The sequence below is a fragment of the Muntiacus reevesi genome, chromosome 17, assembly GCF_963930625.1.
Source record: "Muntiacus reevesi chromosome 17, mMunRee1.1, whole genome shotgun sequence".
Lineage (NCBI taxonomy): Eukaryota > Metazoa > Chordata > Mammalia > Artiodactyla > Cervidae > Muntiacus > Muntiacus reevesi.
Window position 1 is genome coordinate 56,863,504 of NC_089265.1, and position 13,196 is coordinate 56,876,699.

At 56.9% G+C, this 13,196-nt stretch overlaps 1 protein-coding gene across 1 annotated transcript in view; it reads right to left on the reverse strand.

Moving 5' to 3' along the window:
* Positions 1-3,231: 3,231 nt before the first annotated feature.
* Positions 3,232-13,196, reverse strand: part of PAX5 (paired box 5) — a 169,143-nt gene continuing 159,178 nt past the window's right edge. Inside the window, exons 9-10 of the mRNA XM_065908119.1 lie at positions 10,101-10,187; positions 3,232-3,311 (exon numbers count right to left, since the gene is read on the reverse strand). Of these exons, the coding sequence (XP_065764191.1) occupies positions 3,232-3,311; positions 10,101-10,187 (167 nt within the window). The remainder of the gene's footprint in view (positions 3,312-10,100; positions 10,188-13,196) is intronic.

A 13,196-nucleotide genomic window follows, 5' to 3' on the forward strand; every position in this document is an offset into this window, starting at 1 on the left:
CCATGTAAGCCTCTCACTTTTCCCATCTATAAAATGGGCATTGTGATCTTTGCCCCAAGGGATGATCAAGGATTGCAAAGCACCATACAAACATCAGTTATGAAAGGGCGAACCCTAACTAAGGCGCCTTGGGAAAGGGATGTGGATTTGATATGTCATCAGATTTTTCTAGGTTGCAGATAGAGTGATGACATGAAAATTTTTTGTAAAATCTACAACGTCCTTTTCAAAAAGGGCTGGAACACACGGCTGAAGGCGCATGGAGCAACGCCCCCGGCCTCCTGCCCCGATGCTGGTGAAAGCCCTGGCCTTGTATTTTCCATTCAGAATTCTCGGCTGTGTCCTTTGGAAGCTTCCACTCCAAGCTCCTAGGCAGCTCTGCAGGCAGCATGGGAACTCAGTGGTGAGATCAGGTCCGTGGTGGGAACATACATGTACTTGCGTGTACGCCTGTGCTTCTGCCTGGCAGACCAGGAACCAAGTGCTTGTCTAATCAATACAAATGCAATCTGAGGACTCCAGAGGAGAGAGGAAAGGCATGGAGGGAGCTCATCACAGGTCAGGAGGAGGAGCAGGATGGGGAGAGGGGTACACTTGGGGCCAGGTGGGCTTTGGTGAGAAAGGATAGTGTGCACTTAGGTAGCCAGTTCAGGGAAACGTGACCTCCTCCCAACAGCCTGAGACCACAGGAGCGTCAGGATCCAAGGGTGTGGGTGCCGGAGGCCAAGAGGCCTGTGCTGCAGACCCCAGACTCCACCACTGTCTCTGGAAGGAGGGCAGGTGGGAGGGTCCCGGTGACATACCTGCTCCTATCCTGCCTGGAAGATGGAGGTGCGAGCCGGTTCATCTGGGCTCCTGGAGGTGGGCGCTGGCCTGAGCTGCCTTCTTTCTTTGCACAGCAGGTTTCAGGATGGGGGGTGTGCCCGCGGTAAGCCCACTGGGGCCACCTCTGCCCTGGGGACTGGGCTTCCTTGGCGGTTCTAACAGCCCCAGGATACATCGTCTGAGGAGGTGGCCCAGAACCGTCTCCTGCGCCCTCACCATCAACTCCCCGCCCTAGGGAAGGAGCATCACTACAAGCCAAGAGTGGGGGGCTGAGCCCAAGCCCCATCTTCACCAGTCTCTGCCCGGGGACCCCACCTTGCCGAGCCTCGGTTTCCCCACCTTATAGGGTATTGTGGCAGCGGGGGGACAGGTGGTGGTGGTCAGAGAAGGTCTGCTCTGTCTCCCTGCCTGGTACTAGGTCTCCCCGAGTGAGGCCTCAGTTTCCCCTGAGGGGAGCTGACATCTGCCTTCCTCAAAGCTGATTTCCACCCCTCTAGGTGTTCTTTTTTTAAAAACTTGGTCCAAATATTAGCAGGACTCAGGTGCCCCAGTTTCTTGCTCAGAAGTGGAGGGCCTGCCCCAGATGCCCCTGTCATAGCCCCAGCAAACGGGCAGAGGAAGTAAGGGAGGGAGAGAGAGCTGTCGGGTCGTCCTGCAGGGGAACCCTGCTGGACCAAGGCAGCCGAGGCTCAGAGAGGTGGAGGGTCTTGCCTGAGGACCCACAGCAAGGCAGGCAAAGGTAGAGCCAGGATAAGACCTCTTGGGCCTGATGACATCAAGCATGGGCTCTCTCCACCCCAGCTCCTTGCCAGCCTGGTGACATGCAGACATCGGGCAAACTGTCACAGGAGACGGCCAGGTCCACTGTCACGGCCATCATTCAGTCCAGATTTGGATGACGCCTCTCCCCGGCTGTTCTGAGTGGGCAAGAGATAGTATGCAAGGAATAGAGGCCCAAAGCAAAGAGATGGTGGCCCCTGGTACCTCCATTTCAAAACCACTCCCAGTTCACACACTAGTTCCTCACTGCCTGTCCCGTTCTAGGAAGCTTTCTTCTGCTCCCCAGATCCTCCCAAGTCGCTTTTTCTGACCACTCCAGCCCACAGTGAGTTCTCCCAACTCCCACTCCAGGCTCCCAAGGCCCTTGGCCATGGCCTGACCATCACAGCCCCATGTATCAGCAGGCAGGTACCCACGATGCAAAGCAGGCATCCGCCCCCACCCGAGCACCTTGGTTCCCGGCTGCATAGTAGGCTCAATGAGATGGAGAGGGGCTGCTCAGGAAGTTCTGGCTGACTGCTGAAGGTGTTTGTGGTCCTTGGTCCAGACAAAGTCCTTTCTGTTAATCACTGTCTACGTGGCAGGGACAGGCTTACCCTGAATCCACTCTCTGGCGTCTTGGAAGGTGGGAGAAGTGTCCGTGGTGGGTGTCCAATGTGATTTGAGCCTGGGCGCACCTTAGTAAACACATCCCAGTTCGGTTCAGTGGTCCAGGGGCAGGGGGTCTGGAGAGCCTCATGCTCCGCCTTGGACCATCATCTTCTGGGTCTCGTCTGGCCCTAACGTTCCAAGTCCACAATGCAATTGGTATCTTGGATGCCATCTCACTTTAGAACAGTAGCTGAGGAATCTCCTAGACAGTTCTCTTGTGAGTCCTTTGATACAGAAAAGAGCTGCTTGCACTGCATTGGGCCCAGGGAAATGGGGGCAGGAAGCCAGGAAGGGGTCTTGGGGGAGGGGGATGCTTAGAGCAAAATCAGCCCAATGAGACTCTTAGTCAAGATATTAAAGAAGTAGCATGAGTGGAGACTGGGGTCGGGAGGTGGGCATCCTTAGTCTCAAGGGCACCTCCAAACCCACCTTCGGGGGTACCCAGGGCAGAACGATGGCTCTGTGCACAGGTTCAAGTCCTCCTGTGACACTTCCGGAATGCTGGATGCAAAATGGGTGGGCAGTCTGCTCAGCTGGACCCTCAGGCCCACAAAAAAAGCAAGAAGGTATTTACACTGGTGCTGTTGAAGCAACGAAAGCACACTTCCCCTTCCGGGCCAGGGGCAGGAAGAAGGGTGGACGGTCAGACAGCTCGGGGTGTGGGGGTGGGGTGGGGGTGCTGGCAGGCTGCGCTGGGGCTGTGGTTGTCTGCAGAACAGTCTGTCGGTTTGCAGTCACCACCGGGAGAAGCTCATAGGTTGACCTTAGAAATGGACAGGTGTCTAGAAGTCCAATAGCTCTATCATAGACCCTGGAGTCCCTGGCAGGAAATGCGGGAGGGAGTTTCTGGCGAGTGGGGGGCTGCTGGGGGGGATGGTCTCATTGGGCCCCTCTGGCTGTGTTTGGAGGGGGCTGGGAGGCTATGGCCTTCAGTGATATGTGTCAGAAATGCCTGGCGCCTGCCTGGCTCTGGGGTCAGTGGCGGTCGTAGGCAGTGGCAGCTGTGGGCGGGGCGGCTCCTCTGGCGGCAGCAGCGCTGTAATAGTAGGGGGACCCTGAAAGAGACAGGAGGGGCCGCAGGGTCGGAGGGAGACCTCGCACCCCGAGCTCTGTGCCCGGGGTCCCTCTCCACCAGCGTCCGCTACCTCTGTCCCGTCCTCTCGCTCTCCCAGTCCAGAACACTGTCCTCTCTCACCAACGCCTTGGTCCCTCCTCAGGCCACTGCCTGCTTATAGGTTTCAGGGCCTCCTCGCCAGCTAGAGCTGGGGTGGGCAGCCTGGGGCCGTTCCCCACCCCCGATTCGGTAATTCATGCTTTACCGGGACCCAGCCTTGGCCTGCTGTTTCTGCGCTGTCTGTGGTGCTCTCAGGCTGCAGCCACGGAGCTGAGTATTGCAACAGAGCCCACATGGCCTGCGAAGCCTGACATATTCACTAGCAGGTCCTTCGCAGGGAGAGTGTGCTTTACAGGAAAAGATTTCTGACCAGGAACATGAAAAGTCATCACTTCGTAGTTTGGCCCGTGGAAGCTTGGTGACCTAGCCCTGCCAACCTCTGAGCTTCCCTCCACACCACCACCCTCCTGCTCACACTCAGGCTCCCCACTCCTGCAGAATCCAATTCCACAACCTTCTCAAACACACCAGAGTGCTGGTGGCCGCTACCGCGGGGGGAGCACTTGCATCCCACCCTGCCACATCCTTTCCACATGTGGTCTCATTTAAACCCACCGGGCAGGTAGCTCTAGCCCATTTTATCATACTCCCGTGCCTCTGCGCCTTTGCCACGCTCTGCCTCCTGCCTGGAACATCTCGGCTGCACCTCACACCGCTTCCCTGTCTGCTGCAGAGTGCTGCCTCCTTCAAGTCCCCGAGTCCCTGTCTCCTCCTCTGGGACACCCCCTTTCCTGAGCCTAGGCCCTACTGCAGGCTGGACCACATCCTCTGATCACTTTCTTCTCTCCGTCTCCCCCACCCCTGGATGGAGAGCCCCACAAAGGGGCTGGGCTCTGCTGTGCTCCGTGTTCTCAGCCCCCAGCCTGGAGCCCAGCACGCGCTGCGTGCTCATCTGGGTTGGCTGAGAAAATGAGCAATAGCGCTGAGTGAACCAGCAATAGTAAAGACCCTGCCCATTCATTCGTTTATTTTTCCGACACCATTGGCTGCAGTGCTGGGCAATAATGAACAAACGCAGGCCCATGCTCAGAATCAAGAAGGGATCAGAGTTCTGAGAACAGAGCTCTGGGAATGCAAGATTATCCTGGCAGAGTCAGGCTTTTCCTAGAGGAAGCAGGTTGGGTTGAGCTTAGGGGATGTGAAGGTTTGGGGATGTGAATACCTGGGAGGAGGGAAGGGTATGGCCCTGCTTCCTGTGACCTCAGGACAGAGACAGCGTGGGGCCTCCTGTTTCGATGCTGGGTTCCTCCCACTGTCTCTGGGCTGCTATCTTTGGTGACATGCTTTGGATGAGGCCTCCAGGAGCCCTGCTCTGTGCTCAGACTTCTCCCCAGGGATGAAAGCGTCTGAGGAGTCTCAGGGGGACAAGCAGATTCTCAGAGCCACGGGAGTTAGAGACACTGGGCCATCCCCTCCTTTTATGGGTGAGGGTGGTGGAACTGAGGCTCAACAAACCAAAGTCATGTGCCCAAAGCCACAGAGCCTGGCCTGGAATTCTGGATGTCAGTCCTGGATCAGGACTCTTTGGGCCATGATGCAGCTTACCGCCTATACATTCAAGTTGGAGAGCTGTGTTTATCCAAGTGGGTAGCAGCTGGGGTCCTGCCAGTCACTGCAGACCATGTGTCTGCTAGGGTAGGAACAGTAAGCTTCTTAATTCCCCAGGGGAGGTGGCTCATTCTGAAATCTCACCCAAATCTAAACCAGTCCTGGCAACTCTCCCAGATTCCATGACTGGGCACCAAGGCCTGGAGATTGCCATTCAGGCTCTATCACTGCTGGCTGAGTGACCCTGGACAAGGGGCTTCACTCCTTGAGCCTCAGTTTTCTCCTTTGTAAAAGGAGGTCACAGGGGGCGCTGTATGAGGGCACCCACGAGGTAAAGATGTGAAGGTGCTTTGAAAATTGGCACTTTTCTAAGCCCTGTATATCCTTTAACTCTTTTAATCTCCACAACAGTTCTATCAGGTAGGCACTAGTATTGCCCCCATTTAGCAGACAAGGAAACTGAGGCACGGAGAGAATAAGGAGTTTGCCCACGGTCACCCTGCTAGTATGGAATCAAGAGGACAGGACTGACCTGTGCTAGCAGCCCCCCAAACCCAGCCCTAATTGGTGGGCATAATTCTCCCTCCTGGCCCCCAGGAGGGCAGTAGTGACAGTGGGGGAGCAGTCAGTGCTGGAAGGCACGGGCACCAGCGCCAGGCGGGAATATTCCCAGAGATGGGTTTTTCTGCTGCCTCCTGCCACCGCCCTGGTTGGACTCTTGCCTCAGGTGTCTGTCGGCCTTCTCTGCTCTCCCTTCTGTGCGATGGGGCCAGCCACCCCCGGAGCATCTGCAAAGCCAGCCTCGCACCCTCCCTTCAGGGCCCAGGTGAGAGGTGTGTGTGTGTGTGAGGTAAGGGCCAGCCCCACAAGCCCAGGCCTGGCACAGAATCAGGAAAGTCACAGGGGCTGCCCACACAAATGAGGGACAGGACAGCCTGGCTCGGCCCTCCGAGTTTCCCTGGAGCAGCTCTCACCCTGGGCTCTGACTCTCTCCCCTCTCAGAGCCTAATCTCTTGGCCAGGCCGCCCAGCGGCCCCAGTGTGAGGGCCCCACGGCAAAATCAAAGAACGCCTGCATTTACCGTGAGAAATGAAAACATCACCTCACAAAGCGCTCTGTCTTCCTGGTGCCCATTAGACCTCCGTCTAGAATAAACTTGTCTTTCTTCTGTCATTTTTCGTCTCTAATTCACATTATCATCAATTTACTTCTTGACACAGTCATTCCGGGCTCCTACGCGCTCTCTAATCCCCTTACAGCGGCCACAGGCGCTCCGGTTCTAATCCTAATTGACCGCCGCGGCCTTTCTTCCTGCCGCCAGCCCGCCACCCCGCCTGCCTGGGGCCCCAACGGGATGCCGGATCCTGGCCTTCCTGGCTGGGCCTGGCGCGGGTAGCCCGCGGGCAGCTCCCAGGAAGGAGCGAGAAGAGAGCCTCAAGAGGTGGCATCACTTGTCCTCACTTTGGCGGTGTGTCCCTGAACAAGGCTCCCTTCCGCCAGACCGGCGGAGGTGTGGGCAGGGTGTGTGAGAGTCCTTCCTGTTCCCACAGCTCCCCCTGTGGCGCAGAAAAGCCTCGGAGCAGAGTCCCCCGACACCCTCCCTAAGCAGCAGAAATGGCAGGTCTACTGCTCTAGCCCGGTGGGCGTCCTCCAGCTGAAGCCCTGAAGACCCTGGGGGAAGGGCAGGCTGGTGGAGGGGAACAAGCCTGGACCTTACCACTTAGGGCAGAGCAACATATGGCAGGGTTTCCCAGGTGGCATTAGTGGGAAAGAAGCTGCCAGCCAATGCAGGAGCTGTAAGGGGCACGAGTTTGATCCCTGGGTCGGGAAGATCCCCTAGAGGAGTACATGGCAACCCACTCCAGTATTCTTGCCGGGAGCATCCTATGGACAAAAGAGCCTGGCGGGCTATAGTCCATGGGGTTGCAGAGAGTCGGATAGCATGCATGCGTGGCAGAACAAACTTGGCATCTCCCTCGTCTTCAGGAAAGGGAGATCACTGCATTCGGGGCCTCGGGAGAGCATCATGACCAGCTTGCGCTTGAATGATGCTGCTGGTGGCCATTATTTTCCTTTTTCTGAGGCAACTGAGGCCCCGCTTGGTTGATGACCTGACTAAGACTCCCCCGGCTACAGATTTGGGCAGTACAGGGGCCATTTCTCATGTTGGTAACAGCCCAATGTTGTTTACATGTTTCTTGTGTTTCCAGAATTTTCTGGTGTGAGCCCCTGCTGGGAGTGGGTGCAGAGGCGCCCCGCTCTGGGTGGTGACAGGACACAGCTCCCAAACACCCTGGCTGAAGCAGCAACACAAAGCAGGCTGCCCGTCGGCGCCAACAGCAGGGGTGTTTATGCTGGAGCAGCCCGAGCACGTTCCCGGCTGGAGTCCCATACCTATCTCTCTGATCCTCCTAGAGATTCGGGGAGCCCCCACTATTCCATAATAAATTCACTTTCTGCTTGAACGAGTGAGGGTGGAGTCTGTTGTTTGCAACTAAAAGCCTGACAGATAAAGTAACCCGGCTTTCAAAAACAGACCAGCACTATCCTACTGGCGTACAAGGACTGAGTTATTTGGGACTCTCGGGCTTGTTCCTATGGACAGATAAGCCTCTTTTTCTGGTTGTAGTTCTGTTCAGACTGAATTGGTCAGGAAGAGTCAAAGTACCAATCACACACTGACTATTAATACAGACTCTAGAATCAGGGTGACCAGAGTTTGAGTCCTCATTCTGCTACCCGCATGCTGTGTGACGTCAAGTAAGTTAATTAACCTTTCTGAGCCTCACTCTCTTCACTGGTAAAGATAATCCTATGTGCTGTCTAGGGGATAGGATACTTGATAGGATAAAATGAGGGTAAGATAAAAACCCACATGAAGGGTTTTGCCCAGTACCTGAACAATTAGCAAGTGCTCATCTGGATGAACAGAGTTTTGATTCTTTTTCTGTTCCCCACACTGGTTCTGGCCCCCCTCAAGGCCCTGAGCAGATCCTAAGACAGACTTTCTCATCGGAGCACACCTGCCTAAGGCTCTCTCACCCCCCGGCTGTGAGCTCTTTAGGACAGAGTCCACAACATTTCCATACCAGACACACAGCCTGCACGTAGAATTGTGCGTGTCAACTGGATCTCACTCTGTCTTGGGCAGCAAAGGCCTCGGATGCGGTCTAGCCCCACCCTGCCTTTGACATCCCCATGGGCTCCTAGCTGCCCACACAATCAGTCCGGCATTCAAGGTCCCCCACCTCCTACTCTATGCCATGGCTACGCTTGCCCGAGCAGCTCCTTTCTCACTTCTCTCATTCTGGAACTTGCAGGCAAATGAGCCTATTGGACACCTCAAAAAACTAGAAAAAGGCAGCCATACCCCTGTGCTGGGGCTCAGGGCCCTGTGCCGTGCATGGGCTTGCTTTCAGCCCCCACTTGTCCCCGTGGGCAGTGCACGGCCACAGGTGGAGACCCTAGGTCAACATGGCCTCGCTGGTGTCACGTCCCCGTCACAAGGAATTCCGCCTAGGGTCTGACCCAGGCCTCCTTTGTGCCACGTCCCCTGTGGGCCTCTCAGGAGCGCTGGGACCAGAGCCCTGGATGAGGTCGATTTGCAGGGAATAGCTCCCTATCTCGGGCTCCAGGCCCACCCCCCGACCCTATCCCTGCTGAAAGACTGGTTCAGGGTCAGCATTTGCCTCCTGAGACTAACTGGGCCAACTCAGAGCCCAGACCTCTCAGGAGGGCTTGTTTAAGGAAAAGCATAAGGTAAGCAGACACCTGGTTCAATACTTAGAAGTAATTTTTACCAAAGCCAAAAAAATAAGTCTAAGCCATCAGTCCACAGATTCAGCGCCTGCAGGAAGTCACAGAAGGTAAGAGCCCGGTCTTCTATATAATGAAATCTGCAGGCACAGGTCTGGAGCACTAGCTGGCATTGTCCCTTATTTCACCTGAAGTTTTGCATGAGACACTTTCAAAATGCTTTGGGCAGTCCAAGGCTCAAACGCATGGAAGAACGGCAGCCAGGAAGGGACAGCGTCTGCGTCACTGTCTGTCCTAGTCACCAAAGCACGTTGGGGAAAGGGCCACGGCTGTGACTTCATGGCCTCCTCTGCAGACCCACGCCTGGCCACTTGAGTTCAAAGACATTAGGTTCTTGCCTTTTTGATGAAGTCTATGGTTCTCAGTGCTTAAATAATTCAGAGGATCCAGGGAATTAACAGGTTCTTACTTAAGTAAGCCTTGCTAAGCTGTGCAGACAAACCTGGATGGTCTCAGAGGCCCTTCCACATCTGACCTTAGTGGAAATTACTGAGCTGATCGCTGGGGAGGGATCCATGTTGCTGCCTGGAGGTTGATGGGCTAGCTCCACCCCCAGGGTGATTGACATCTGTGAGGGGGACCCTTGCCTCATGCTCCAAAACCCTCAGCTCCAGCTTGGACTCACCAGCTGGTTTCATGTAAGTTCACTGCAACAAAATAATGGGCTCCCCTTGGCCTTCTAAGACAGCCCTGTGGGGTGGCTCAAATATCTTTGGTGATGTACACAGATCATGCTGGCCCCGGCCATGGACCATCTGCAGTCTAAGGCCTGGGCAGAGGCTGGGCACCAACTGAGCTTGGCCTGGCACAAGCTGGCAGACCTTCAGCCACAGGGCAACCAGTTTCCTGTGGCATCCACAGTAGACATCACTAATCTACATCCGAGCCTCAGAGTCCTTATCAAGACAGACAGCCACTCCCAATCAACCCAAATCGGCCCCTGGCTGCCCTTACTTAGAGATTTATCACCAACCTGGGCAATGATCCTTAGGAAATCTGTTACTCTTAGGCAGGCACTTTTCCTGCTTTTCTCTTCCTCTCTCAATGGCCTTTTTAAGTCTGTTCCCCTTCTGTGCCATCTCCTGCCGCCCACCAGGACGCCTGGGGGAGTGCTGATGGCCCAAGCAAGCCTGCGGTGGTACTTGCTGTCCTGGAGCTCCAGCACACACCCCCATGTTGCCAGTGTCTGGGAGCTAGCCGCCCCCTCGGTGACCAGGCCTGATGATGTGGAGGGACCCCGGTCCAGTGAGGCCCCGGTGGGCAGCCGATGGCCCAGGGGCCCCGCAGGGCCTCTGCCAGTACTCACCGAGCAGCCCCGGGTTGGGGAACCTCCAGGAGTCGTTGTACGAGGGATACTGAGGGTGGCTGTAGGGGCTCCCGGAAAACTCACTCCCTGCATGTGGCGGGCGGGAGAGAAACAGGAACCGAATGTCAGGTCAGGTTCGGAAATGCCCCTGGCACTTGTGTCCCTCACAAACGGTGGGTACTTCGTGTAACTAATACAGGCAAGTCCGGTCCGTCCCCTTGTCAAGAGGACAGCTGCCATTGGCATTGTCTGTATTGCCCCTTAGAACTTTATTCATCGGAGTGAATGCCAGGTGACGCTAGTGGTAAAGAATCCGCCTCCCAATGCAGGAGAGGCAAGAGACACAGGTTCCATCCTGGAGAATCCCATGAACAGAGGAGCCTGGCAGGCTACAGTCCATGGGTCGCAAAGGGTCGGACACAACTGAAGCGGCTTAGCACCCATGCACATATTTCCCCTGAGAACCTTTTCTTATTCTGGGGGTGAACACCTGTCTCTCGCACATGTACACTGAACTACCACATGCGGGCATCCCTAGGGTAGTTGGCCCGTTTTGCACATGAGAAAACCGACACCCAGGCTCTCTCACAATACAGCCTGGAATCACCCGACCCAAGCCCAAGGGCCCAGACCGTTTGCTTCTCAGACCTCAGCCCTGACTGAGGTCACCCCAGGACCACAGTGGGGATGCAGCGCCACTTCCCGTGTGTTTCCTGAGTGGCCCTGGACTGGAAGGCCAAAGATGACCCCAACTCTGGTCTAGCCCTCCGGGCTGTGAATCCGGAGGTGGTTCCTCCCCAGGCCTCTCTCCAACGAGGAAGATGCGACATAAACTCAGACCCTCTGCCAGGAGAAGGCGGAGGGCAGACATGAAGGGACTAGCCAAAGGGCTGGGGGAGCACAGAGGAGCGCAGGTTGGGACTCTGGGCCTGGGGGGGGAGGAGCAGGAGCTGCAGGCCGGGCCGGGTGGCACAGCGCTGGGCGTGGGGGCCAGAGTGGAGCCTGAGGGCCGTGCACCCCTGCCCAGTGGCTCGCGGAGCCATGATGCTTGCCTTTGGCGCTTGCCTCCCTTCCAGCCGCAGGAGGGCCTCTAGACCACTGGGCAGTCACAGGAGAGGAGCCCAGAATCCCCGTGGCTCTGTAACAGGACAGGCGCCGCCTGTCGGCTCCCTGCGGCTGGGGCTTCTGCGGGCACAGGGGCCCCCGTGCCTGTTAGCCGGTTATGTGGGCATCTGGCTACTGAGCGGCTTTTTGGGCCGCTGGTTACAGAGCATGTGGGCCCCTCCCTGGCAGTGGTGACAGGAGTCTCCCAGCCCCATGAGACCACCCTCGGCACCATCCACGCTCCCATGGACTCCTTTTAGATGCCAAAGGGCCGAAAGGCAGGAGCGTCTAGAAGGGCCAGCAGCCCCAAGTCAGGACCTGGAGCACCGCTGTTCCCTGGGAGGCCTCAGCTGACATCCTAGGGCCCCTGGGCCCCACCAGGTACAGTGGGAGCGAATCAGCAGGGCTGAGAGCCAGCCGCTCCCAGCCCGCAGGACCAGCTGGCCTCCTCCCCACTTCCCCCAGCAGCCGCAGAATGTGTGCGTGCGCGCACACACATGCACACGTGTGCTCCTCCTCGGGGCTCTCTGGGGGCCACTCCCAGCCTGACAGGCTGAGCCTTCCAATTCTCTGTTTTTTATGCCTCAGTGGTCAGGGTGTCAGGTTCCGGCGAACGAGGGAGAGCGTGGTGACAGTGCGGGGCCGCGGCAGCTCAGCCCCCGGCGTATCCATCAGAGCCACGGCGCCTCCTACTCCTGGGGGGTCCGGTGGGGGAGCAGAGAGACCGAGCTGCCTGGAGAAGGGGGACAGCCGCACTTCCCCCGGGGCTCTGCGCACCCTCAGGGCTGCCCCATCAGAGACGCTTCCCGACAGCACTGCGCCTGGCCCCCCAGCATGGGGCTACACCGGCTAAGGCTGTCTCGGCATCTCCATCGAGCAGCACCGGGCCCATCTGCCAGGCCCAGCCCCAAGGCCCCCTCTTCCAGGAAGCCTCCTTGATCTCCAGCCCCTCAAAGTACAAGCCTTGTACTTTGTTACAAGCTGGAGCTACTTAGTTAACTGTGTCCTGTTTTCCATCCTCACCCTCCCTGAAACTTTGTCCCCAAATTGGCAACAGTTCCGACTCCTCTAAAGGATGTGCCTAAGTCAGTGTTGCTCACCATCCTCGACCACGTCCCCACCTGCCTGACCTTCTAGAATCTCACTCCGATACCTCTTCCTCTGGGAAGCCCCCCTCGATCCCCTCTTGGGGTGCACTCCATCTCCCGCTGAGCCCAACACCAGGTTTGCCCTGCGACACGGGAGTGTCTGTCTCCAGGTCAGTGTGACTCCGCTCAGCACCCACATGCCACCCACCCCCCGTGTGACAGCCCGTCCACAGCAGTCAGCGCCCCAGGAACCATCCGTAGCTCCCCACCTCCGCCGTGACACTGCAGTCTCGTCTGCACGGCTCTCTCCCTCATCTCCTTCCAGGCTCTACTTCAAAGTCACTTCTAAACCATTGTATTTCCCATGGAAACAACTGCCACTTTCCCTGCTGAACTTTTCTCCATGGAACTGATCACAAGATAACATATCTTACTAACTGTGCTCATCTTTCTTGTTAATCCTATGTCCTCCACGAGGAGATAAGCTCCCCGGGGCCAGGGAGTGTATGTTTGCATCTCCATGTCTAGCAGGCCCTGAAAACCATCCGTTAAATGAGTGAAGGAGTGGGAGCTCCTCCGTTACCAGAGACGACTCTCAAGGCTTCCATTATTAACACCAATAGCCAGGGGTTTATTGAGCACTTGCTATGTGCCAAGATTCAAACCAGTTTATTTGATCCATTGCCCAGGTTCCATCCACCGTGCCGTCCTGCTCCCTGGTGGAAGAAATGAACCTCCAGGGACCCACCCCGCCTGGCGTGTTTGGAGCAATGGCATGGTGGCACCCTCAGTGGGCTGCCGTCCTGTGAGATGCCCCGTGAGAGCGCGCCCTCTGGGTGAAGGGAGCTTGACCATCTCCGGGGCAAGAGGTCGACCTCAGGGCTGGTCCAGCCACATGCTGGGG